At 43.3% G+C, this 27,768-nt stretch overlaps 2 protein-coding genes and 1 pseudogene across 5 annotated transcripts; 1 reads left to right on the plus strand and 2 right to left on the minus strand.

Annotated features, from left to right (window-relative positions):
- Positions 1 to 315: 315 nt before the first annotated feature.
- GON7 (GON7 subunit of KEOPS complex) lies at positions 316 to 4,599 on the minus strand. The gene is made up of 2 exons (XM_002825049.5): positions 4,239 to 4,599; positions 316 to 1,190 (listed from the first exon to the last, which is right to left on the minus strand). The coding sequence occupies exons 1-2, from the start codon at positions 4,444 to 4,446 to the stop codon at positions 1,096 to 1,098; spliced, it is 303 nt and encodes a 100-aa protein (XP_002825095.1). The 5' UTR covers positions 4,447 to 4,599; the 3' UTR covers positions 316 to 1,095.
- UBR7 (ubiquitin protein ligase E3 component n-recognin 7) lies at positions 4,457 to 27,345 on the plus strand. Of its 4 annotated transcripts, XM_024231161.3 has the most exons (11): positions 4,457 to 4,849; positions 7,239 to 7,372; positions 8,069 to 8,129; positions 9,445 to 9,540; positions 12,348 to 12,401; positions 12,596 to 12,701; positions 15,961 to 16,169; positions 16,646 to 16,795; positions 17,687 to 17,849; positions 19,748 to 19,809; positions 25,071 to 27,345. In XM_024231161.3, exons 1-11 carry the CDS (start codon positions 4,700 to 4,702, stop codon positions 25,161 to 25,163), a joined length of 1,278 nt encoding a protein of 425 aa, XP_024086929.2. In that variant the 5' UTR covers positions 4,457 to 4,699; the 3' UTR covers positions 25,164 to 27,345.
- LOC100449206 (large ribosomal subunit protein eL20-like) lies at positions 20,997 to 21,575 on the minus strand (annotated as a pseudogene).
- Positions 27,346 to 27,768: the final 423 nt, after the last annotated feature.

Genomic DNA, 27,768 nt, shown 5'->3' on the forward strand with positions numbered 1-27,768 from the left:
AAAAAAGTTGATTAATGATTTCTCTCACCTTTTATCAGCTTAAAAAAAATCTATAAAGGCTATTTATGTAACCCAGTTTGTCAATGGTTAGCTCTGTAATCTAAGGGCAAATACTTATCCTTAGATTTATCTCTGAAATAAATCACATAATTTGTAAAGTTACTTCCAACTCTAAAATTCCATGACTATTTGTATTTTACTAGGTACATGCTACTTGATTTCTTTGCATTGAAGCTACCTAAATCAGGAAGGATGCATATAAATCAAAATGCCTTAGTCCCACTGACAAGCAGAAAAGAAACACACACACATACATATTTTAGGAATATATATTTTTAAAAGGATTCAATAATCTTTTTAAAGCAAAATCAAAGTACGGCTACAGGAGGAGAGGAAATATCCAAACTGTAATCAACACAGATTGTTTACTTAAGGCCTTATACTTGTACCTGTATACATACCATATCACAGCACAAAAACACACCCTACCCCATCTGGCTCTCTTAAGGTACATGATAAATCAGATTAATGCACATTCAAGTGGCATCATCTCAGGATATCTGCATATTTGGCATGGGTATGAATTCAGGGTTTCCTTGGGTCTCTTTCAAGGACTCTCCTTTCTCTTCAGTATTTCTATTTCCTCATTTTCCTTCTATTTATGAAGAACTGTTATTTTTACATTTAATGCCCAATTTTCACCACTTGTTCATGTCAGTTTTCTGAAATGTTACTGCCTATGAATCGTGACATGTACTCTTTATAACAGAAGCAGAAGTTAAAAGATGTAGACATCACACAAATCAATGGTTATTTTAAAAATAGAAAACAATGATAAAAATTCAGTTGCCAACTTAGAGGATTGTGTTCTATTTTCCTTCCATGGTCTGAAATTTATTTCTCAAGAAAACAGATTTTATTTCTAAGCCTTTACTATCTTTGCTAGAAACAGAAAAATCAGTTTTCTCTTTGATAAAATTGTCCCAGGAGAACAACACAAATGCTTTTCCAAATTAGAGCATCAGTCTTCCTTAAGTGTCCTAGTGTGACAATAAGGATACAACAGCCATCTTTTAAATGTCATGAAGGCTATTGTTAAGACGGTGGTTTTGGCCGTTTTGCAGATGGTCCATCGAAGTTAGTTCTGTTATCAATGTTATTTTCATCTTCTGTATCATCTTCATCATCACCTTTTAAAATAAATATTTGTTGTATGACAATACGTTCTTTGGTTGAAAGAAATATATATAGCTAAAGTGGTTGATAACGAGACCATTTCACTTTAGGGATTAATAAAACCATGCACATTTTAGATTAAAATGATTTCAAGAATTTCAGTGTTTAAAATCTTTATTTTCTATCACTTTCCTCTTTGGAAATACTAGTTCATTCATCATAAAATCCACTCTTTTTTTTTTTTTGAGATGGAATCTTGCTCTGTCGCCAGGCTGGAGAGCAGTGGCGCGATCTCAGCTTACTGCAACCTCTGCCTCCGGGGTTCAAGCGATTCCCCTGTCTCAGCCTCCCAAGTAGCTGGGATTACAGGCACTCACTGCCACGCCCGGCTAATTTTTTGTATTTTAGTAGAGACGGGTTTCACCATGTTGGCCAAGATGGTCTCGATCTCCTGACCTCGTGATCCGCCCGCCTCGGTCTCCCAAAGTGCAGGGATTACAGGCGTGAACCACCGCAGCCAGCCAAAATCCACTCTTTTAAAGTGTACAGCCTAGTGGTTTTTAGTATATTCACTAGCTTGTGCAACCATCACCACTATCTAATTCTAGAACACTTTCATCACTCCAAAGAGAAAGGGTATGCCCATTAGCAGTCACTTTCCATTCCCCTCAGCCTTTGGCAACCACTAATCTACTTTTTTTCCCCCTTATTAGAGATAAGGTCTTGCTATGTTGCCCAGGCTAGACTCAAACTCCCAGGTTCAAGTGATCCTCCTGTCTCAGCCTCTAGAGTAGCTGGGACTACAGGTGCCCACCACTGCACCCAGCTCACTAATCTACTCTATCTCTATGGATTTGCCTATTCTGTACATTCATATAAACAAAATCATGTAACATGTACCCTTTTGTGTTTGGCTCTCACTTAGCATAATGTTTTCAAGGTTCATTCATGTTGTAGCACATATTAATACTTCATTACTTTTTATTGCTAATAATATTCCATTGTATGGATATACCACATTTTGTTAATGCACTCATCAGTTGATGGATATTTGCATTATTTCTATTTTTTAAAATTATCATTTTTAGAGATGAAGAGATGAGGCCTCACTCTGTCCTCCAGGCTGGGATGCAGTGGAGCAATCAGCCCACTGCAGCTTCAAACTCTTGGGATCACGTGATCCTCCCACCTCCTAAAGGTGCGACACCAAGCCCAGACAATTGTTGTTTCCACGTTTTAGCTACTATAAATGCTGCTGTTATCAACATTCATGCGTAAGCTTTTGTGCAAACATACGTTTCCAGTTCTCTTGGGAGGACTACCAGTGAACTGCTGGGTCATATGGTAACTTCTTGTCAACTTTTTGAGGAGCTACCAAACTCTTTTTCCCAGTGGTTACACTGTTTAACATTTCCACCAACAATGTACAAGGTCTCCAATTTCTTCACATTCCAGCCAACACTTGTTATTGTTCTTTTTGATTATAGCCAACATCCATATTATCAAGATGTATTTCCCAAGATGGAAGGAAAGTACAGTTTAAGCTCTTCTTACAGAATTGTAAATCCTGACTCTAATATCTAGTTCTTGGGTTTTTCAGCTCAGGACGGTTAAAATGTACCTGCCTGGCCAGGTGTGGTAGCTCACACTTGCAATCCCAGCACTTTGGGAGGCCGAGGCGGGTGGATCACGAGGTCAGGAGTTCGGGACCAGCTTGGCCAACACAGTGAAACCCTGTCTCTACTAAAAATACAAAATTAGCTAGGAGTGGTGGCGGGCGCCTGTACTCCCAGCTACTCGGGAGGCTGAAACAGAAGAATTGCTAGAACCCGGGAGGCAGAGGTTGCAGTGAGCCAAGGTTGTGCCACTGCACTCCAGCCTGGGCGACAGAGCGAGACTCCATCTCAAAAAAAAAAAAAAAAGTACCTGCCTATTTGCATTCGAGGCAATTTTTTTAAAATAATGCAGTTAAACTTCATGTTTCTACTTTCAAACTGCACCTACAAAACTGGAAAGGCAAGGGAGTCTCTGGGAGTTAATGCGTGATAAAATGAAGTCTGTCCCAGTCTTTGGAACCTGTTCCTACTCTGCGATAGATTGTACTCTTCCAAGTATGTCTGTAGTTTCACACCTGATAAAACTCCTTTTTATTCAACACCCAGCTCAAAAGTCTTATCCTTTCTGAAGCCTTCCTAGGGTCTCTGGGTTTGCAACAGTTACAGAGGACCATTGAAACACTTTCACTTTTTTTTTTTTTTTTGGAGACGGGGTCTCGCTGTCGCCCACGCTAGAGTGCAGTGGCACGATCTCGGCTCACTGCACCCTCTGCCTCCAGGGTTCAAGCGATTCTTCTGCCTCAGCCTCCTGAGTAGCTAGGACTACAGGGGCATGCCACCACGCCCAGCTAATTTTTGTATTTTTAGTAGAGACAGGGTTTCACCATATTGGCCAGGCTGGTCTCGAACTCCTGACCTCGTGATCCACCCGCCTCGGTCGCCCAAAGTGCAGGGATTACAGGCGTGAACCACCAGCCCAGCCCACTTTCACTTTTAATAAGAGTGTCTGCCTGTCTAGTCCCCTTGTGTTTCACAAGGGCAGGAACTGAGTCGCATTCACCTCATTCTTCCTCCAGGGCTCAGCTCAGGGTTTGGCACATAATAGTAGGCATTCGACACGTTTTTTTGTGAGAAATAAATGAAATAGTGATGAGTTGTGGAAACGCTTGAGTAGAAGCAGCCCAAATAAATATGGTGATAAATGCCAACAATTTTTATTTTTTTAACTATTTAAAAAATAATAATAGAAACGGAGTCTCGATATGTTGCCCTGGCTGTTCTGGAACTCCTGACCTCAAGTGATCCTCCTGCCTCGCCCTCCCAAAGTGCTGGGATTACAGGCATGAGCCCCACTTCGCCTAGCCCGCCAAAAATTTTTAGATGCAATTCTTCTTTCCTCGACGCTCACTTTGTCCAAGTCTGCCACTCTACACGGGCTCCCCAAGCCAATTTCCCCTGGGCGCCCGCCCCGTCCTCCGGTCTCTGCAGCACCGTCTCAGAGCTCACCGTCCAAGGCCTCATCTGGAGCCGCCGCCACCCGGTGCTGCACTTCCCCCTGTACCAGGGGGTCGAATAATTCCGTTACCAGGTCCTTCATCTGGGCCACTCCAGACAACAGGCCCTGGAAAGGGTCGCCGTCACCAGGCGCCTCACAGGACACCCGCAGCTTCTGCGGCTTCCCTTCCTGCCCGACGTACTCTCCCAGCAGCTCCATGGTGACCGCTAAGCTTCCAGAACACGACACAGAGAAGCGCCACCCGGAGGCGGAAGTCAACCCGCGGCCGGCGCAGGCGGGAGAAGGGAGAGGAGTGACATCCGTTTGTCGGAAGTCGCTCCTCCCCCTTCCTTCGCTTTTTTTCTTGTCATTGGTTCGTGGCACTCGGGCCCCGCCTCCTCCGGCTACGCCCCTCGCGGCCGCTTTTCCCGCCTCCGCCGGGGCCGAGCCGCTGTTCGGCTGACAGTTGAGGATGGCCGGAGCCGAGGGCGCCGCTGGGCGGCAGTCGGAGCTGGAGCCCGTGGTATCGTTGGTCGACGTCCTTGAGGAGGACGAGGAGCTGGAGAATGAGGCGTGCGCTGTCCTGGGCGGCAGTGACTCCGAGAAGTGCTCCTACTCGCAGGTGGGCGCGCGGCCCGGGCCTCGTCTCCCCCGGCTCCCGCCGAACCTCCCGTTCCCGGCCCGGCTGTCCCTATTCCCGCCCGCCGCAGACGTCTCCCGAGTGGTGGTCCGAGGCCGCCGTTAGTCTGCCGCTTCCTCACCCCAAGCCTACCCTTCCCTTTTATCCCCAACCTCCTGGGCCCCCTTCAGCCTGTGTCCAGCAGGGGACCCCCTCTCCCCTCTCTCCAACTCTGTCCGGCCCGCCAGGAAGGGCCCTGGAGCAGCTGCTCTGTCCGTCCTCTCCAGCCTCTTCTTGGTGCACCACTGCTTTTCACGAAACCACCCCGCGACCTCTCAGATCCAGACATCTTTGTCCCTGCTTTTCCCATCCTAAGATTATTTATTTATTTATTTATTTATTAGGGACCGAATGGGAGAGTCAGGTTAAAGAGATTTTCAAATCCATAGGGATTTGCGGTGAGCTCCTTGACAGCTAGTTCCTCTGCAATTTAGTTGGACAAGTGCTAGCTAGTACTTTTTCTTTCTTTCTTTTTTTGGCAAAATGAAGCAAGTACCCATGTCTATCTGCAGTCTGCCCCCCTCCCCTGGAAATAGACCGGAAACAGAACAGCAAGTGGCTCTGGCAAGGGAGGGGAGAGAGGAGAAAAGGATCTATTTGCCATTTGGAAGACGTTGTGAGTGAGCAAGTGTTTGAGGGGGTGTGATGTGGTGTTTAGTGACTCACCCTATACTTCGAGGTACAAAAATGGAAAAGGATGGATAGGAAGAAGACCGACAAAGGATGAGAACTGGTAGGAAGAAGGGTTACCTAGGAAGAGGGGTGGATTGGAACACTGGGGAGATGAGGGGAGAGACTTGCATTCATTATGTGGTATGAACTGAGATCATAATGCCAGTTCTCGTTGTTGACCAAGGTTAGTTTACACTGCAGAGTGCTAGATTGTTGAATAAACCTGGTATCCAGACATAGCCCCAGGTATTTTAAAACCTTTGGTCACCACTAAAACAATTTTTCCCCTGCTTTCCTTAAAAAAAAAAAAAAAAAAGAAAAAAAGTTATGTCTATATGTAAACTATTTTTGAAGTGTAGTTACCTTTATAAAATGGATTCCTTAATATTTTCTTTTAATTGTGGTAAAAAAAAATTACGGAAATTTGCACAAATCATGTACACAGCTTGAAAGGAAAGTGTGCGTGTTCCCACAACCCAGATCGACAAATAGAACATCAGGAGTGCAAAAGGCTTATTGGAATAGAACTTTAAAAAAAAGAAAAAGAAATAGAACCTTATGGCATCCCAGAAGCCTCCTTATCTATCTATCTTCCTCCTTCCTAGAGGAAGGTAACTATACCTATTATACATAGTCACTGTTTTTTGTTTTTTTTTTTTGAGATGGAATTTCACTCTTGCCACCCAGGCTGGAGTGCAATGTCATGATTTCCGCTCACTGCAACCTCCACCTCCTGGGTTCAAGTGATTCTCCTGTCTCAGCCTCCCGAGTAGCTGGGATAACAGGCGCCCGCCATCACGCCCAGCTAATTTTTGTATTTTTAGTAGATGGGGTGTTCTAGAGATGAAGTTTTCACCACGTTGACCAGGTTGGTCTTGAACTCCTGACCTCAGGTGATCTGCCCACCTCGGCCTCCCAAAGTGCTGGGATTACAGGCGTCAGCCACCATGCCTAGCCTACATATTCACTTTTTAACATTTTGTCACATTTATCTCCTTTTCTACTTAAAATTTGCTGTTTTAAAATTTTGAACTACTTAAAAATAAGTTGCAGACATGATGACACCATACCTCTAAATACTTCAGCATGCATCTCCTAAAAATCAAAGGGATTCTTTGCATGTGTTGATTCTTTCTTTGGTGGATTTACAAACGTTTTCCAGGATGAAAGTGTGATGTTACTTACATAAACCTATACATATGCTCCTGTGTTTTCACATATTAAAATGATTAAACAGATCCATTTATTCACAGCTGATTGACAAATTCAGACTTCCTATCACTTAAAGAAAGAAGTGCTGGCGTGTGTCGTGGGTAATGCTTGTAGTCCCAGCACTTTGGAGGGCCAAGGCAGAGAATTGCTTGAGCCCAGGAGTTTGAGACCAGCCTGGGCAACATAGCAAGACCTCATCTCTGCAAAAACTAAATAAATTAGGAAGAAAGAAAAAAGTGCTTGCATGAAAAAAAGCACTAGTATAAAAATGAAACATGCAACGCAACTGTGTTTTGGTTGATGCTCTGTTGTGTAAACTTTTAATGGTTTTTACAAGAAGATCTTGACCACAGATAATCTGATTTTAATTATTTTTCAATTCCTAGTGTGGGTATTAGGTAAACCATGCTACTACATTAATTCTCTTTTCCATTTTGGGGGCTTTCAGGGCTCAGTAAAGAGACAAGCACTATATGCCTGTAGTACCTGCACCCCAGAGGGAGAAGAACCAGCAGGAATTTGTTTAGCTTGCAGTTATGAATGTCATGGAAGTCACAAACTATTTGAGCTATACACAAAAAGGTAAACATAGTCAGAGATTGTTACTAAATGCTTTTGAAGTATAGATTCTTTCCCATCTACACTTTTTCCTAATCTTGTTTTTTCATGCAAAGCAGTTGTACACTAATGAAATTTATTTATTTATTTATTTATTTATTTATGTATTTATTTTTGAGACGGAGTCTTGCTCTGTCACCCAGGCTGGAGGCAGTGGTGCGATCTAGGCTCACTGCAAGCTCCACCTCCCGGGTTCACGCCATTCTCCTGCCTCAGCCTCCCGAATAGCTGGGATTAAAGGCGCCCACCACCACGCCTGGCTAATTTTTTGTATTTTTAGTAGAGACGGGGTTTCACCGTGTTAGCCAGGATGGTCTCAATATCCTGACCTCGTGATCCACCCGCCTCGGCCTCCCAAAGTGCTGGGATTACAGGTGTGAGCCACCGCACCCAGCACTAATGAAATTTAATGTAATTATTTTATATAATTGGAGAGAGTTGTTTCTAGAGCCTTTAAAAACATAATATGGTACAAACTCAAACCACTTATCTTTCTCTGCCATCATTTTATTTGTGTGTTTGTATGTGATAAAATATTTGCTTTTGTACATATTAATTTCTAGAATTGTGAAGTCTTATTATGTGCTTGAATGCTTGAAGAAATTTTAAATTAGATTTTGTAAAAAGAAAAATAAAATTTTTATTTCCTCCTTTTTTCAGAAATTTTCGTTGTGATTGTGGAAACAGCAAGTTTAAAAATTTGGAATGCAAATTACTTCCTGTAAGTAAGCATTGTAACTATAAATGCAGTTAGAGCAGCTGAGGTTAATATTTGCCAGAGTGGGTAAAAAACAAATACCTGTATTTTCCAATAAAAGAAGTTCTTATGCTTATTCTTTGCAGATGGCCATTTCATTTTTTACTTAGTTAGAAAAGCTATATAAACTGTTGAGAGCCTACAAGATAGATGGTAATTAATATGAAAGGTTTGGGGGAGAGATGTACTTGAAAGTAATTCAGGTTTAATTATATTGGTTGTACTTATTCTGTGAGGCTTTTAAAGCAGCGGATATGACTTAAAAACAATAAATAGGGTCAAGAGATCGAGACCATCCTGGCCAACATGGTGAAACCCTGTCTCTACTAAAAATACAAAAATTAGCTGGGCATGGTGGCACCCAGTCATCTACTCGGTCAGCTACTTGGGAGGCTGAGGCAGGAGAATTGCTTGAACCCAGGAGGCAGAGGTTGCAGTGAGCCGAGATTGCACCACTGCACTCCAGCTGACAACAGAGCAAGACTCCATCTCAAAACAAACAAACAAAAACAATAAATAGGCTGGGCACAGTGGCTCACACCTGTAATCCTAGCACTTTGGGAGGCCAAGGCGGGCGGATCACTTGAGGTCAGGAGTTCAAAACCAGCTTGGCCATCATGGTGAAACCCCTCCTCTACTAAAAATACAAAAAATTATCTGGGCATGGTGGTGCGTGCCTGTAATCCCAGCTACTTGGGATGCTGAGGCAGGAGAATCGCTTGAACCCAGGAGGCGGAGGTTGCAGTTACCCGAGATTGTGCCACCGCACTCCAGCCTGGGTGACAGAGTGAGACTCCATCTCAAAAGAAAAAAAAAAAAAGGAAAAATCAATAAATAAGGCCAGGCGTGGTGGCTCACACCTGTAATCCCAACACTTTGGGAGGCCTAGGTGGGAGAATGGCTTGAACCCAGACCAGCCTGGGCATCATAGTGAGACCCCATCTCTATCAAAAAGAAAAAAGAACTACCTTGAAATTCCAGGCCCATATCAGTCCACATAGGTTGATAATTAATATTTATGATTAAATTTTATCTCCATTTTATCGAATAGGTGTATTTAATTTCTCCTAATTACCACAAAAAAATTTTATTTTTTCCCTGTATCCTGAAAAAAGTATCCCTTTAGTAGTAGTGTTTTTTTTTTTCCTACTTTGAAAATTAAAAATCAGCCTCTTGGGGGAAATAATGTGGAAATGTATCGAATAAATAAATTTTATAATGTGTGAAATTATAGTTAAAATTAGACCATATTATTATTGAAATCAATATTATATTTCAGGACAAAGCAAAGGTAAATTCTGGCAATAAGTACAATGACAACTTTTTTGGATTGTACTGCATTTGCAAGAGACCTTATCCTGATCCTGAAGATGAGGTAAGAGAATTGGAAGTTAAACCTGGGAGTGTGTCCCCTCTAGCCTTGATTTCTCAACGTCTTGTCATATCCGAGCCTCTGGCTCTTCAAGAGGCAGTGTGGGATGGTGAAAGGGCTCTAGATTTATCTTTTCTTATGAATCTGGGTTGGATCTATAATTGGTACACATCTCAACCATTCTTTTCATTTTTACATCATAAGAATGAAATATTGGAGAGGACTTTCCCAAAGCCAGAGCTTCTTCCCTTCCTCTCCTTCCCTGACTGCCTCCCCCAGCCCCCAAACACTTTCTAAGAAATGACCTTCAACTTCTTTTGTCTCTTTACGGAAGAAAATGGGGTATACAAACAGCATCCTCTTAAAAACGTCAATGAGCAGTATATGCAAAATTCAAAACGAGTTCTTCCTCACTTCTGCACCTCTTACCTCCCAGGCATAACCACTGTTAACACTTTTGGTGTGTATATTTTTAGGCCTTTTTCTGTGCACATAGAAGTGTTTGAGTGAATGTGTGTTTCAGTGTGCAGTTTCCTTTCTATTAACAGAAGTGAAAATTCTGTACACTCACTTCTGTAGCTGGCTTTTCTGACTTACCAGTATATCATAGACATTCTTTCATGTCAACAAAACACACTTACCCCGTTCTAACTGCTGCAGAGTATCCTATAATTTTATATGCCATAAGTTGGTCACCCTAATTGTTCTTCTACAGCAGAATGGCATTGTGTAATTTTTCAATATTATAAAGAAAGCTAGAGTTAACATCCTTATACAGTAATACAACTGAGTATACTCCAAGTATTTATGTAGAATGGATCGGTAGAATTGGCGGATCGAAGTGTATTTGTGACATTTAAAATTGTGATTGGCTGGGCACTGTGGCTTATGCCTGTAGTCCTGGCTACGCGGGAGGCTGAGACACAAGAATCACTTGAACCCTTGCGGCAGAGGTTGCAGTAAGCCGGGATTGCGGCACTGCACTCCAGCCTGGGTGACAGAGCGAGACCCTGTCTCAAAAAATAATAATCATAATAAATAATAAAATTGTGATCATATCTGCCAAAAAAGTTGTACCAGCAACAGTATATGATAGTGTTTTTCCCCCAACACTTTTGTCAACCCTGCATATTACCAGTTCTTGAAAATTTTGCCATTCTGATAAATGAAGAATAGTATCTTTTTTTTGTTTTTTTTTTTTTTTGAGACGGAGTCTTGCTCTGTCGCCCAGGCTGGAATGCGGTGGCACGATCTCGGCTGATTGCAAGTTCCGCCTCCCGGGTTCGTGCCATTCTCCTGCCTCAGCCTCCCGAGTAGCTGGGACTACAGGCGCCCGCCACCACACCCAGCTAATTTTTTGTAATTTTAGTAGAGACGGGGTTTCACCGTGTTAGCCAGGATAGTCTCGATCTCCTGACTTCATGATCCACCCACCTCAGCCTCCCAAAGTGCTGGGATTACAGGTGTGAGCCACCGCGCCCAGCCGAAGAATAGTATCTTAAATTTTTTTTTCTTTCCCTGTTGATAAGTGAGGTTATGCATCTTTTCATAAGTTCATTGGACATCCATAATAACCTTCTCTCTGAATTGTCCTTTCATATCCTCAGCCCATGTTTTGATTGGTTTGGGTTTTGTCTGGGTATTTACCAATTTGAAAGAGTACTTTTTGTCTTTAGAGATATTAAGTCTTCTGCCTTCTTCCTTGCTTTCTAATTGTGTTGGAACTATAATTATTGAACCAAATTATATAGAGGGACAGATTGAAAGTCTCTTTGAGTTAACAAAAATAAAACCTTAAAACTGGATTTTTTTTTCTTTTTTTTAAGACGGAGTCTCGCTCTGTCACCCAGGCTGGAGTACAGTAGTGCAATCTTAGCTCACTGCAACCTCTGCCTCCCGGGTTCAAGCGATTCTCCTGCCTCAGCCTCCTGAGTAGCTGGGATTACAGGCACTCGCCACCATGCCCGGCTAATTTGTGTATTTTTAGTAGAGACAGGATTTCACCATGTTGGCCAGGCTGGTCTCAAACTTCTGACCTCAGGCGATCCGCCCACCTTGGCCTTCCAAAGTGCTGGGATTATAGGCGTGAGCCACCACGCCCAGCCAAAACTGGATATTTTAAGGCATGTGGTAAAGTGTTACAGCTCCTCCTGTTCCACAATATGTGCTTTTTTTTTTCCCTTTAAGAAGCCTACAATAGGAAAAGGACAGAACAACATTGGGATATTAATTAACAGTTATGAGAGCCTGGGAATAAAAGAAAATCATCCCCAAAATAGTCTATGTCCTTCAGTATATTATTTTCCTAGGGCCAGCATTTAATTATTTAATTTATTCAAATTAGAGGAGTTATCTCTCAAGAGGTTTTTCATAACATTTACTTTTCAGTGTACTTGGCAGGATGGTTCTTCCGCAGCAGAAAGGCATTGTCTAATTTTTCAATATTATAAAGAAGGCTGGAGTGAACATCCTTATACAGTAATACAACTGAGTATTGTATTAAAGAATGGTGTGGTAAAAAGTCCCAGTTGTCACTGTCTGCATTGGTCCATTCACATTACTTGCCTGGGCCTGAGTTTTGTATAAAATGGGAATGCCCTCCTTGTCTACACAGTTTTGTGAGAATCAGATATTAAGTAACTCATGTGAAAGAGCCTTGAGATTGTTTGTAAAGTGCTTATCTCAATGTAAGCCTTTGGAACACCAGTTCATGTAGAACAAATATTTAGTACCTTATTTTACTGTGTGCCAGGTTATTTCCATGTTCCCGAATTCAGTGTAATCCTTAACAAACTGCTTTTCTCTGTTAGATTCCAGATGAGATGATCCAGTGCGTAGTCTGTGAAGACTGGTTCCATGGAAGGGTAAGGAAAATGTTCCATCTTTTGAAACCGTTGTCATCACAAAAAGATAAAGGTTATATTTTTACATTATAATTAGTCTTCTAAAAATAAATTCTAATGATATGATCAGTGTATTATTACAGTATTTATAAAGTAATGGGCATTTTGGACAATTTGGCAATCACAAGAAAATTTTTGGTGTTCTATATTCACAGCATCTTGGTGCCATTCCCCCAGAGAGTGGGGATTTTCAGGAGATGGTGTGCCAGGCCTGCATGAAACGTTGTTCTTTTTTGTGGGCTTATGCTGCACAATTGGCAGGTAGGTATCTTTGTGAAGTTGGTGTGCCACAAACTTGTGCTTGTGAAATTTGTATGTTCAATTCAGAATTTTTAGCAACTATTTTTAACTGGGCTCTGTGGTTATAAAATAGTATATGTTCTGGCCAGGCATGGTGGCTCACGCCTGTAATCTCAGCACTTTGGGAGGCCAAGACAGGTGGATCACCTGAGGTCAGGAGTTTGAGACCAGCCTGGCCAACATGGCGAAACCGCATCTCTACTAAAAATACAAAAATTAGCCAGGCGTCACGGCACTTGCCTATAATCCCAGCTACTCCAGAGGCTGAGGCAGGAGAATCGCTCGAACCCAGGAGGCAGAGGTTGCAATGAGCTGAGATCACGCCACTGCACTCCAGCCTGGGTAACAGAACAAGACTCCATCCTCAAAAAAATAAAATAAAATAAAATAGTGTGTTTTCTTTCTCCACAAGGTGGATAGATTTGTTGGGATACTACCAAAAACAAATTTATACTTAAATGATATGATGCAGAGTACTGATGAGACCAGAGTTAGAGAAAATGGAGGAGGCAGTTTTTGAATGGGATTTTGAAAGATAAATAGAACTGAAATAAGTTGTTAATTATAACACATGGTATCGGTTGGGGAGGAGGTGGTGTCTTAGTCTGTCTGGGGTGCTAGAACAAAACACCTTAGGCTGGTTAATTTATAAACAATAGACAGATATTTCTCACAGTTCTGGAGACTGGGAAGTCCAAAATTCAGGTGCCCGCAGAGTCAGTGTTTGCTTGAGGGCCCATTCCTCATAGACGGATCCTTCTACGTGTCCGTACCTGTTAAAAGGAACAAACAAGCTCGCTTGGGCCTCTTTTATAAGTCAGAGCCCTCATGAATGGGATTAGTGCCCTTATAAAAGTGGACTACAGGCACACACTACCACGCCCTGCTAATTTTGTATTTTCTGTAGAGACAATGTGTCGCCATGTTGCCCAGGCTGGTCTTGAACTCCTGCGCTCAAGTGATCCACTCATCTTGGCTTCCCAGAGTGCTGGGATTACAGGCATGAGCCACCATGCCCAGCCTATCTGGTGCTTTTATTATACACTAAGAAATTAAATCAAAACAACTAATTAATGAATGGTCCTGAGGCATTAACTATCTTATTGGTAATGCTTTATGTGTTTCTTAATTTATTTTTAAGGTGGCAGTTACTCGTAGTATCTGCTGCTTAGGCTTCATAATTTCTTGCCCTTCTTATCTTTGGAGACCAATTCACCATACAAACCACGAGCAGCATAGCCATACCTCCGATCTCATCCTACACTTTAGATTTGCCTTAGAGTTCTTTTGTTTTTCTGTCTTTTTTTTTTTTTTTTTTTTGAGACAGAGTCTCACTGTGTTATCCAGGCTGGAGTACAGCGGTGCTATCTCGGCTCACCTCAACCTCGCCTCCTGGGTTCAAGCGATTCTTGTGACGCGGCTTCCAGAGTAGCTGGGACTACAGGCACATGCCACCACACCTGGCAAATTTTTATATTTTTAGTAGAGACAAGGCTTTAACATGTTGGCCAGGCTGGTCGCAAACTCCTGATGTCAAGTGATCCGCCTGCCTCGGTCTCCCAAAGTGCTGGGATTACAGGCATGAGCCACCACACCCGGCCAGTTTGCCTCAGAGTTCTTAAGTGCTGCTCCCTTTCTGTTCATACCCTTTCCAGTGGTCTCTCACTGTCCACAGATGCTGAACCTATCTGTGTGTAGTTCTCATTCGTTGGGTTTTTTTTTTTTTTTTTAAGATGGAATCTTGCTCTGTTGCCCAGGCTGGAGTGCAGTGGCACAATCTCTGCTCACTGTAACCTATGTATGCCTCCTGGGTTCAGGCAATTCTCCTGCCTCAGCCTCCCAAGTAGCTAGGATTACAGGCATGCGCCAGCATGCCTAGCTAATTCTTCTATTTTTAGTAGAGAAGGGGTTTCACCATGTTGGCCAGGCTGGTCTCGAACTCCTGACCTCAGGTGATCCACCTGCCTTGGCCTCCCAGAGTGCTGTGATTACAGGTGTGAGCCACCATACCCAGGTTAATTGGGTTTTTTAAATTGATCTCCTGCCTCTCCATTTCCTCTTCCATCAGCAGATGGCTTCATCTCCTATTACATTGAAATGCTGGCATCCAATGTGAGCTCCCCTATCGTTTCTCTTCTCTGTCTCAGAGTATATCTGCCACTATACCCATCATTTTTTTATTTCTTCCTCCCATAAAGAAAAGCTGTTTTTAAAAAATTACCCTTCTGTCTGTGTTTACAATTCAATCTCTTCCTCCTGCTTCTTGTATTATTCTGTCTCTAACAAGTACAGTACAATATTTTCTCCTTTATGTGTAAAGTGCTTAAGCAGTGATTGATATTTTCAAATAAACTGTTTAATTATTTGAATTCTTTGGGTTAGGCAGACATCACCTAAAGAAGCGTTGGTATTTTCTTTCTCAGTATTTCGGAGACTATGGTGGACTAATCTCTTTTTCCAGATTCTGAAATATTTTAAAATCAGAAAAAGTGATTTTAGGTCAGATGTGGTGGCTCACGCCTGTAATCCCAGCACTTTGGGAGGCTGAGGCAGGTGGATCACCTGAGGTCAGGAGTTCGAGACCAGCCTGACCAACATGGAGAAACCCCGTCTCTACTAAAAATAAAAAATAGCCAGGCATGGTGGTGCATGCCTGTAATCTCAGCTACTCAGGGGGCTGAGGCAGGAGAATTGCCCCTGAACCCAGGAGGTAGAGGTTGCAGTGAGCCAAGATCGTGCCATTGCACTCCAGCCTGGGCAACAAGAGCAAAACTCCATCTCAAAAAAAAAAACAAAAAAAAAAATAGCAAAAGCTATTGTATGCCTGATGTGGTGGCTCACACCTGTAAAGCACTTTGGGAGGCTGAGGCAGGCAGATCACTTGACATCAGGAGTTCGAGACCAGCCTGGCCAACATGGCGAAACCCTGTCTCTACTAAAAATACAAAAAATTAGCCAGTCATGGTGGCACGCACCTGTAGTCGCAGCTACTCGGGTAGCTGAGGCATGAGAATTGCTTGACCGTGGGAGACAGACGTTGCAGTGAGTCAAAGACCATGCCACTGCACTCCAGTGTGGGCGACAGAGTAAGATTCTGTCTGTAAAAAAAAATAAATAAATAATAGAATAAGTGATTTTATTGTCTGTTGGGATTTTATTGTCTGTTAGGTCAGTGGATATGTGTGTATGTGTTTTTCTTTCTTTTTCTTTGAACCCACAGTAACCAAAATATCCACTGAGGACGATGGATTGGTGCGGAACATTGATGGAATAGGTGATCAGGAAGTTATCAAACCTGAAAATGGAGAGCATCAAGATAGTACCCTCAAAGAGGATGTTCCAGAACAGGGAAAGGATGATGTCCGGGAGGTTAAAGTAGAGCAGAACAGTGAACCATGTGCCGGCTCTAGTTCTGAATCTGATCTCCAGGTAATGTGTGAAGTACGAGCCGTCAAGAAGTAAGACTGGGCCAGGCGCAGTGGCTCACGCCTGTAATCTCAGCACTTTGGGAGGCTGAGGTGGCGGATCACCTGAGGTCACGGGTGTGAGACCAGCCTTGGCAACATGGTTAAACCTCATCTTTACTAAAATTACAAAAACTAGCCGGGCATGGTGGCACGTGCCTGTAATCCCAGCTACTCAGGAGGCTGAGGCAGGAGAATTGCTTGAACCCAGGAGGCGGAGGTTACAGTGATCCGAGATCATGCCACTGCACTGTAGCCTGGGCGACAGAACGAGATTCCGTCTCAAAAAAAAGAAAGAAAACGGAAGCGGAATTAATTCTGTAAACTTATGGCTTTGGATTTCAATTTTATCCTTTGCCTAAAGAAATCTCTTTACAAAATCTAAACTATGAAAACTATGGTAGTTTAAAAAGCATGCTTCAAAACTTAATTTTATTTCAGACAGTGTTTAAGAATGAAAGCCTCAACGCAGAATCAAAATCTGGCTGCAAACTTCAGGAGCTTAAAGCTAAGCAGTTTATAAAGAAAGACACTGCCACCTATTGGCCCCTGAACTGGCGTAGCAAGTTGTGTACCTGCCAAGACTGTATGGTAAAGTATCTGACTGAGTTCAGTGTTAGCATGTTTTGTGTACTGATGCCCCAGAATAAGAACACCTGGGGAAAAAATTCAATTTTTTTTACCAGAGGAAGAAAGGAAAATAAAAAGAACACCTGAACAATATGTTTACGGAATTAATGTTTAGGAGACCCTCAAAATTTTTACATTAAGCAAATTTATGACATAGTACTTAGAGTTGGAATGTTTGTGGAAGAAATGGATAATTATGCAGTATTTTAAATTTATTTATTTTAATTTTAGTTTACTTATCTTTGTTATATCAAAAAGTTGCTTGGAAACACTGGTTGAAAGTTACAGTAAATTGGCCAGGCACTTTGGCTCACGCCTGTAATCCCAGCACTCTGGGAGGCCAAGTTAGGTAATCACCTGAGGTCAGGAGTTCGAGACCAGCCTGACCAACATGGTGAAATCCTGTCTGTACTAAAAATACAAAATTAGCTGGGCGTGTTGGCACATGCCTGTAATCCCAGCTTCTTGGGAGGCCAAGGCAGGAGAATCACTTGAACCTGGAAGGCGGAGGTTGCGATGAGTCGAGATTGCGCCATTGCACTCCAGCCTGGGCAACAAGAGTGAAACTCCATCTCAAAAAAAAAAAAAAAGAAAGTTACAGTAAATCAATGGTTTTTAAATAAAGATCTCATAGACCATATGACATCTGGGAAACTGGGAGATTTCTGAAAGAAATTTAGGCAAAAAGAATAAATCCTTCTAGCAATTCTGTGTTAAGAGGCTCCAGTTTTTCTAGGTCTTAATATAAAAAAATTACATTTTTAGTGATTCTCATGAAATTGACTTTCTGAGAATGATAAACAGTTCTAATGGGGAAATTTTCTTTCTTTTTTTTTTTTTTTTTCCCTAAAGAAAATGTATGGAGATCTAGATGTCTTGTTCCTGACAGATGAATACGACACAGTTCTGGCTTATGAAAACAAAGGCAAGATTGCCCAGGCCACTGACAGGAGCGATCCCCTAATGGATACCCTTAGCAGCATGAATAGAGTCCAGCAAGTGGAACTCATTTGTGGTAAATGCTGTGTGTGTGTGAAAATTCATAGTTTCCTTCACTATGTAAAAAAATATAAAGGGGGCAGTAAACACCTATATTTTTAATTTAATACAAAGAATTAAAATTTTGAATTGTAAACCATTGCTTGATTTTCATATTGGTGGGTATTCAGCTGCTTTTACCATTGAATCAGAGTTACATGCTAGAATAATTACATACTTGAGAAACCACAACATATGCTATTCTGATTAAGGGTAGATGGATGAATGCAAATTTTCCATCCATCGAAACAATTTTTTGGACATTATGTGTCATGTTTTTGAGCAAGGCATGTCACCATTTTGACAGTTCTTGAGGTTGCTTCAGTGGTTCACAGGAAACCACTAGAGGAGAAAATACCCCCAAACCCTTGATTGAAGGCTTTTACATCCCCCCACCACCACCCAGCTGCAGCAGGCCAAACTTATTTCAGTGATTTCTATCCCAGCCATTTCCACTTGGATGCCACCACTTTTATGTGCCTTTTATGGCATCAGTCATTTCTGTCTTTTATTATTTATTTATTTATTTTGAGACAGGGTCTTGCTCTGTTGCCCAGGCTGGAGTGCAATGGTGCATTCTCGGCTCACTGCAACCTCTGCTGCCCAGGCTCAAGTGATTCTCCTGCCTCAGCCTCTCAAGTAGCTGTGACCACAGACGCATGCCACTGTGCCCCCCTAATTTTTTTTTTTTTTGAGATGGAGTCTCACTCTGTCACCCAGGCTGGAGTGCTGTGGCGTGATCTCGGCTCACTGCAACCTCTGCCTCCCGGGTTCAAGTGATTCTCTTGCCTCAGCCTCCCAGGTAGCTAGGATTACAGGCACCCGCCACCATGCTTGGCTAATTTACTTTGTATTTTTGGTAGAGACAAGGTTTCACCATGTTGGCCAAGCTGGTTTCGAACTTCTGACCTCAGGTGATCTACCCGCCTTGGCCTCCCAAAGTACTGGGATTACAGGCATGAGCCACCATGCCCGGTCCCCACTAATTTTTGTATTTTTAGTAGAGTCAGGGTTTCACCATGTCACCCAGGCTGGTCTCGAACTCCCGAGCTGAGGTGATCCACCTGCCTCGGCCTCCCAAAGCGTTGGGATTACAGGTGCAAGCCACTGCACCTGGCCTTGTATTTTATTTATAACTATTAATTTCTTTTTGCCTTTATTAGAGTAAAAACTTTTCAAGGATAGATGCTGCACCTAAAAGATATTTGTAGCCCTCAAGGTACCTTGTACATAATATAAACTGTTAAGTGAGTCAGTTTGTTTGAGCTGGGCACGATGGCTCACACCTGTAATCCCAGCACTTTGGAAGGCCAAGGCAGGTGGATCACCTGAGGTCAGGAGTTCAAGACCAGCCTGGCTGATGTGGTGAAAACCTGTCTCTACTAAAAATACAAAAAAGTAGCCAGGCATGGTGGCGCGTGCCTGTAGTCCCAGCTACTCGGGAGGCGGAGGTTGCAGTGAGCTGAGATCGTGCCACTGCATTCCAGCCTGGGTGACAGAGTGAGACTCCATCTCAAAAAATAAATTAAATTAAATTAATTAAATATTCAACAAGTCCAAGGTTATTTCAGCTACCAGAATTCCAGAGAAATAGGAAGCCCTTTTAAAAATTCTTAATCTTTATGGGATTAGGATATCTCTGCTTTTTGTGCTTTTTAAAAAATTTTGCTTTTTATTTTTTAATGAAAAAGGGTCTCATATCAACATGGTGGAAGTATAGATAATTTGGGAACGAGTTTCTATGCAGATTTCACTTAAGAAAATTTTTATTTAGACTACATTATTAACAGACTCAGGTGTCAATGGCAAAGAATATTTTGTTTTTGAAAGCAAATGGTTTATCTAAACTTAAATACTTTTGTGGTTTTGATTTAGAATACAATGATTTGAAGACTGAACTTAAAGACTATCTCAAGAGATTTGCTGATGAAGGCACGGTATGTTGAGTTAAAGAATTCTAATCATAGCCCTGTAAGTTTTGAATGAAGGGTTTATTTCCTTTGATGATTAAAAGTGACTGCAACTGGTGGGGTGCGGTGGCTCACACCTGTAATCCCAGTACTTTGGGAGGCCGAGGTGGGTGGATCACAAGGTCAGGAGTTCAAGACCAGCCTGGCCAATATGGTGAAACCCCATCTCTACTAAAAATACAAAAATTAGCTGGGCGTGGTGACGGGCGCCTGTAGTCCCAGCTAGTAGGGAGGCTGAGGCAGGAGACTCACTTGAACCCAGGAGGCAGAGGTTGTAGTGAGCCGAGATTGTGCCACTGCACTTTAGCCTGGGTGACAGAGCAAGACCCTATCTCAAAAAAAAAAAAAAAATGACTGCGACTTAAGTGGGTACTTGAGAGTTGAATTCAGGGACTGTTTTGAGCAAATTGGCAGGCTAAGGGAAATGAATAGGAGTTAGTGAAACATCAGAGTTACATTGGGAGTCCTTACTAACCCCAGCTAAGCCAGGAGGAATGATGGGAGGGCGCAGTCCCACAACCTCTGAGAGAGTACTCGTAGCTTAGCAGAAGGTCATTGGAAGGAATCCACAGTACTGATTCTGCTGATCCTGACCTTGAAGCATGGATCTTTGGGAGTGGGAGGGGAAAATGACTGGGCAGGAAAAATTAACACTAGACCCATTTTCTGGAATTCTAAGTTCCATAGTTTAGAATAGAAACTGGGCATGGTGGCCGGGTGCAGTGGGTCATGCTTTAATCCCAGCACTTTAGGAGGCTGAGGTGGGCGGATCACCTGAGGTCAGGAGTTCAAGACCAGCCTGGTCAACATGATGAAACTTTGTCTCTACAAAAATACACAAATTAGCTGGGTATGAGGGCGGGTGCCTATAATCCCAGCTACTCCGAGGCTGAGGCAGGAGAATCGCTTGAACCCGGTAGGTGGAGGTTGCAGTGAGCCAAGATTGTGCTATTGCACTTCAGCCTGGGTGACAGAGCAAGACTCTATCTCAAAAAAAAAAAAAAAAAAAAAAGAACTGGGCTGGCGGCTTGTACCTGTAGTTCCAGCTACTCCGGAGGCTGGCTTGAGCCCTGCTTTCTTAGATGATGTCATCTCTGTCTACCTACTTTAGGTCGTTTTTTCCTTTTTTTTCTTTTTTGGGGTGGGGGGCATTCCTGAGTTTATTTGGGGCACACCGGGGCGAGGGCCCTGCCCCTAGAAGAAGGTGTTGGGCCTCTTGGTGGTGAAGCGTGGCTTGTGCTGACGGGCAGGACCCGGTGGGGCAGCGGGAAACTTGATCTTGGAGTCGTGGAACTGCTTGATGGCCGGCCGGCTGGCGGCACTTGCTGGCTGCGATCTCCTCCACCTTCAGGATCTTGATGGAGTGGGCCCAGGCGCGGTGCCGGGCGCCCATAGACGTCTCGGTAGCACTGGGTAACAGCGCCCCCGGTGGTCAGGTCTCGGTATTCCCGGTACATGTTGTGGGTGCCGCTCCGGGAGTCATAGCTCAGCCAGATGCCAAAGTTCTTGACCCGCAGTGGGAACTTCTCAAACACCTGCCCACAGTAGACAATCTCCCCTGAAGACATCTTCATCTTCTTTAACTGAGATACGAAGTACCAGAAGCGTGACTTGGCGACGACATGATTAGGCGCAAAGATTCGCATGCGGTAGAGGGGCGGTGTGTGGCATTTGGGGGTGGGCAGGCAGCGACCCACCACCTTGTACTCTCATAGTGTGCCCGAGGCCTTCATGGCGTCCTCTCCACGCTCGCCACCACCCGCAAAAGGCTAGATCGTTTTTTTCTTTGTCATAGATGTGGGAAGAACATTTAACTGCCTGAATTTCTGGACAGGGTCACAGTGCTGCCTGCTGCCTTTCTGCAAAATGAATTGTAAAGTTAAAAGAGCCTTCTCCTAAATGGCTTTCTCAGTTTTTAGAGACTTCTTCACTATCACTGGGAACAATTCCTACTTCCTTACAGATCTTTTTTTTTTGAGACGGATTCTTGCTGTGTCGCCTAGGTTGGAGGGCAGTGGCGTGATCTCGGCTCACCGCAACCTCCGCCTCCCAGGTTCATGCCATTCTCCTGCCTCAGCTTCCCAAGTACCTGGACTACAGGCGCCCGCCACCACGCCTGGCTAATTTTTTGTATTTTTAGTAGAGATGGGGTTTCACCGTGTTAGCCAGGATGGTCTCGATTTCCTGACCTCATGATCCGCCCACATTGGCCTCCCAAAGTGCTGAGATTACAGGCATGAGCCACCGTGCCCGGCCTTTCCTACAGTTCTTAAAACTTAATGTAGTTATTCTTGTTTCTGTTGCAGAGACTATCCTCTGGTTAATACAGACTCAAGCTTCTTTGGTGCTAGAACTAAGAATGTTCATGGGTGTAATGGGGCACTCTGCCTCAGTGTAGTAACCTCTGAACTGTCAATGGACATTCGAGGTGTTTCAAATAGTCTGCAGGCATGCCCTCCTGATGCTGGTGCTGTTGCACCTCCACTCTTTTGTGGTCGGTTTTCTTTATTAATTTTATCACAAACATATACTTAAAATTACATAAAAGAAAAAAGTTAGGCATGTTCTTTTTCATGCACATTGGAGACTTTTACTCAAAGTCTTCACAGGTATCTTCAACATCTGGGTCCTTGTTATCACTAGTGCCACTCTTTAGCAGTCTTTAGGAGAGAATTTTTTATCTGACCAGATAATTTAGAAGGTCAGAAAAATGTGGTATTTTTGTTGTTTGTTCCATGACATTACTAACCAGATCTTCACAGAAAAAGAAACAAAACCTCAGGTTGCCATAAAGCTTATCTGCTTTGGTTGTATTTGTCCATAGGGATAATGTTAATAAGTTCTAGCTGTTCTTAGATGATGGACTGCCTTCTGTTTAATGTTTGTGTCTAACAAAACAAAAACAAAAAACAAAAAAAAACCCACTTAGATTGGGCTCAGTGTCTCATGCCTGGAATCCCAGCACTTTGGGAGGCTAAGGTGAGAGGATTGCTTGAGCCCAGGAGTTCAAGACTAGCCTGGGCAAGATGATGAGACCCCGCCTCTACAAAAAAAAAAAAAAAAAAATTAGGCAGGCATGGTGACATGTGCCTGTGGTCCCAGCTACTTGGGAGGCTGAGATCGGAGGATCGCTTGAGCCCAGGAATTTGAGGCTCCAATGAGCTGTAATCACACCTCTGTACTCCAGCCTGGGTGACAGAGCAAGACCCTGTCTCTAAAAAGCAATAATAATTAATAAACTTAGAAACTACAAATTTTCTGAAATAAATTAAAAAACTGATTTGTTATTAAACCCAAGTATTTATTCCCTAGCATTTCTACTCTGCACGTTAGCTGTGACCATTTGAGGATATCCAGAAACCAAAAGCTGCACAGTCTCATTTGTGTGTTGTTAGGTCTCCTCCTACAGTATCCTTGCTAGAGATATTTCCTTTTACTTATGGGCTTTCTGTGGCTAATGTTTGTAATCCAGGGTAGGGACAGATCCTTCATTTTGCAGCTTGCAAGTATCCTATTTATTAGCATTTTGTTAAGTGTAAATTCCCGTGCCATTTAGCCAAGTACATTAGAATTTTGAGCTGCAGTCATTTCAGGATGTGTTCAGCCTCTGCATCCTGAATCTGTTAGGGGTTTGGATTCCTCACTGGTTGAGCAGCAGTATTACTGTTGGTGCTTATGAAACTGGTGTATTAGCTACTGGTCTGAGAAAATTATTCCAAGTTAGCATTATTCCAAGTTGCTATTTTGAGTATGTTAGCCGCACTTACTAGGGAATGAGAGGGAAGTTTTCACTTTATACCCCTTTCTTACTTTCTCTTTATCTCTTTCCCTTTTTGCCAAATTCATTCACGTGCTCTATTTTTCTTTGTCTTTCCTTCACTCTCCCTGTCTCACTGTCCTTCTTTCCTAACAATAAGCATGTGTTACCTTATTAAAAAATAAACATGCTGGGTGTCATGGCTCACACCTGTAATCCCAGCATTCTGGGAGGAAGCGGGAGGATCACTTGAGCTCAGAAGTTTGAGACCAGCGTGGATAATATAGTGAGACCTCGTATCTACACAAAATTTAAAAATTAGCCAGGCGTAGGCTGGGCGCGGTGGCTCATGCCTGTAATCCCAGCACTTTGGGAGGCCGAGGCGGGCAGATCATGAAGTCAGGAGATCGAGACCATCCTGGCTAACATGGTGAAACCCCGTCTCTACTAAAAATACAAAAAAAAAAAATTAGCCGGGCTTGGTGGCGGGCACCTGTAGTCCCAGCTACTCGGGAGGCTGAGGCAGGAGAATGGTGTGAACCCGGGAGGCAGAGCTTGCAGTGAACCAAGATCGTGCCACTGCACTCCAGCCTGGGCGACAGAGCGAGACTCTGTCTCAAAAAAAAAAAAAAAATTAGCCAGGCGTGGCGTGCACCCTATAGTCCCAGCTCCTTGGGAGGCTGAGGTGGGAGGTTCGTTTGAGTCAAGGAGGTCGAGGCTGCAGTGAACTGTGATTGCACCACTGCACTCCAATCTGGGTGGCAGAGGGAGACCCTGTCTCAAAAAATAAATAAAAAAACCTGTTTCTGTGATGGCATTAGACAGCTTTCGATTGGATCCATTGGCGCAGACTCGCTGTTGGGGGCAGGGACTGCCAGGTTGTCCAGTTGGCTTTTTGTTTTGTTTTGTTTGAGATGGAGTCTCAACTCTGTCGCCCAGGCTGGAGTGTAGTGGCGCGATCTCAGCTCACCGCGGCCTCCGCCTCCCGGGTACAAGCAATTCTCCTGCCTCAGCCTCCTGAGTAGCAGGGATTACAGGCCCCCACCACGATGCCCTGTTAATTTTTGTGTTTTTAGTAGAGATGGTGTTTCGCCATGCTGTCCAGGCTGGTTTGTGAACTCCTGGCCCCCAGCAATCCACTCGCCTCAGCCTCCCAAAGTGCTGTGATTACAGGCGTGAACCACAGCACCTAGACCAGTTTGCTTTTTTATTTGTATTTTCCCTTTGTCTTATTATTTGTCCAGGAGGCGGAGGTTGCAGTGAGCCGAGATCATGCCACTGCACTCCAGCCTGGGTGACAGAGCGGCGACACTCCATCTCAAAAAAAAAAAAAGAAAATGGAGATGGTATCATTAGCTGCACATTAACATAATTCTTAGCAGTATCATTTGACTTGTTTGTGAATGCTATGGCCTCGTATTGCGATTCTGTTACTTAGTTCTCTTTCATAATCTTTGCTTTTCATCAACAGGTTGTTAAGAGAGAGGACATTCAGCAGTTCTTTGAAGAGTTTCAGTCAAAAAAGAGAAGAAGAGTGGATGGGATGCAGTATTACTGCAGCTAGAGTGGAGTATGAAGCTTTCTCATTCAGGCCAATGAAAATGCGCTTCCCATTCTTGGAATAAAACAGGTGTGGTTCACATTTGGCCCCCTTTCCGTCCTTCTCTGTTTGGAGAGGCCTCTCGCTCCCTTCATTCTCTTTAGCTGCAGTAGCCACAGTGTGGATGCTGACTTCACAGCCAGCATCCTCTGTGACTCAGCTAATGCAGCTCATTCCACAGACTTCTCCAGTGTACTCCTATTCCAGTGCACCCAGGGTTATTTGCATAGTTTTTAAAAGTTTGATTTTGTTTTGAGAAAGCAAATTGGTGTCTTGTTTAATGATCTGTTATTTCACTCCCAGATGTGTGTGTTTTGCCACAGAGCTGTTGCCTTCCAGAACCTCCTCCACAGGCATCATGGAAGGCTCTCTTCCTGTCACCTAGAACCTCTACAGGTCCCCTCGCCCCTATGATCGTGGTGCCTTGGGTCAAAGCTTCCTCAAGCCTGGTCTGCTCCTTCTTTCACATCCCTGTTTTCTGAGGTTTGGTCATAGCTTAGAAAGGATCTTGGGGCTTGTTTTCTCTAGGCCCACCCTCCAGAGTAGCCAGGACTGACGGTTTTCTGGTCTGGATGTCTGTCAGAGGCGGAGAGATTAACAGATGACAGGGTTGAGGAAGCAAACCTTTGTTATGAATTTTACTAATACAATTCAAGTGAAATTTTCGTTCATGAATCTACTGGCACTAGAATTAGAATTTCAGTACTGTAGCGCTCACAGGGCTTCCTGGAGAACATTTGCCAGTATACTAGTCCCTTCTCTGCTGCCTAGAAAACAGACTGGGTCTCACCCCTGTGAAATCTTGGTAGTTTATGAAGTCCTCTGGATTTCTTGATATTATCAGGGATATTCATAAGCATATATCAAAAATGGACCTATTTTGATATTCTGTTATGAAAATGTTATTAGAACCCCAATAAATTATTATTTTTCCCCCTTGAATCTGCTAAAGAAAACAGATCCTGACTTAGCTTACTTGTAATAAGCAGGGCAGGGAGCCCTATTTTGGAAGAGACAGACTGTGGAAGAGATTACAAACAAGGCCCGAGGCTGCACGAATGATGAGTTTTGTGTATATAATGTTAATGTCCACCGCCACTTCCCTAACGACTATGAGATCTTTTTTTTGAAGATCCTCATGGAAGGTTGTACAGAGCCCCACATTTGAGGGGAAGTCCTTTCAGTTGATATGAGACATCTTTAACATCCCTCAGTCTATGTAGGAAATGCCTTGTGATACATAGAGAACCCTCAGCTTCTCTCTCCCTCTGGAGGAACAAGGTCTTTCCTGACAGTCAGAGACACACCTTGATGTATGTTAATAAAAGCATTTCAGGCTGTGGGGCCACCATGTATATTAATACTCCTTATGTGTCCAGCATCTGTGTATTCATTCGAGTGCCCAATCCCTGGACGAGATTAACTAGGCCTTATAAAAAGTCAAAGCCTCAAAGAAATGGTACAACCATGTTCTTCGGCACTCAGGCTCCTAATTACAGATCCTCATGAAGGGTGGTATGTGGAGCTGGAAGGTCTTGCGGCCACAGGACATGCTGGTGAGCCCTGAGCTGGCCTTGTGCAGAGGGCTCCGTTCAAAGGCTCGGGGTGTCTTTGAGGTTGTTTATCAAGCTGGGGAACTCTTCCAAGTCTGAGAATGTTTCGAACCCTTTTTGCAAGGTTGCACTATTAGTATACCATCATGTCCGGAAAACTTTTAATCTTCTCAAATATCTGATGTAACTACCAGAAAGTCCCTTACTTCCTATGACCAATCAGGACCAAGTCTTGGAGGTGATGTGTTACATTACGTGCAGCACAATAGTACCGATCAGTTAACTCAGCGCTGAAGGGCTTGTTTTATGAAAGGTACTATTCCTTCTTTCACATTAACTGGAAACCTCTTTTTTTACCTGTTGTTCACAACTAGTTTTCTTATCGACTGTATTGGACTGTCTCTTCTTGTAGAGACTGATTTTGGCCAACATATTAATGCATGTTTTATGCAAAACACAAACATGATATTAGTTGCTTTTAAGGAGTTCTAGCATTGTATGTGCATTTTTGTAGAAATTGTTACTGGACTTATAATTACATACTTAACTCTGATCAGGTTTCTGTAAAATTTAAATAAAACCAATACAAAATAGTTGCTTTTCAGATTGTTTTTAGTATATTTAAGTCTACACAGCCTCCCTCTGCAGGTTTTAAGAAAATGCAGGCAGGGCGCGGTGGCTCACGCCTGTAATCCCAGCACTTTGAGAGGCCAAGGCAGGCAGATCACGAGGTCAGGAGATCAAGACCATCCTGGCTAACATGGTGAAACCCCATCTCTAATAAAAATACAAAAAATTAGCTGGGCGTGGTGGCGGGCGCCTGTAGTCCCAGCTACTTGGGAGGCTGAGGCAGGAGAACGGCGTGAACCTGGGAGGCAGAGCTTGCAGTGAGCCGAGATCGCGCCACTGCACTCCAGCCTGCGTGACAGAGCGAGACTCCATCTCAAAAAAAAAAAAAAAATGCATAGAGCCGGGCATGGAGGTTCACACCTGTAGTCCCAACTACTTGGGAGGCT

This window comes from Pongo abelii, chromosome 15 (genome assembly GCF_028885655.2).
Source record: "Pongo abelii isolate AG06213 chromosome 15, NHGRI_mPonAbe1-v2.0_pri, whole genome shotgun sequence".
Lineage (NCBI taxonomy): Eukaryota > Metazoa > Chordata > Mammalia > Primates > Hominidae > Pongo > Pongo abelii.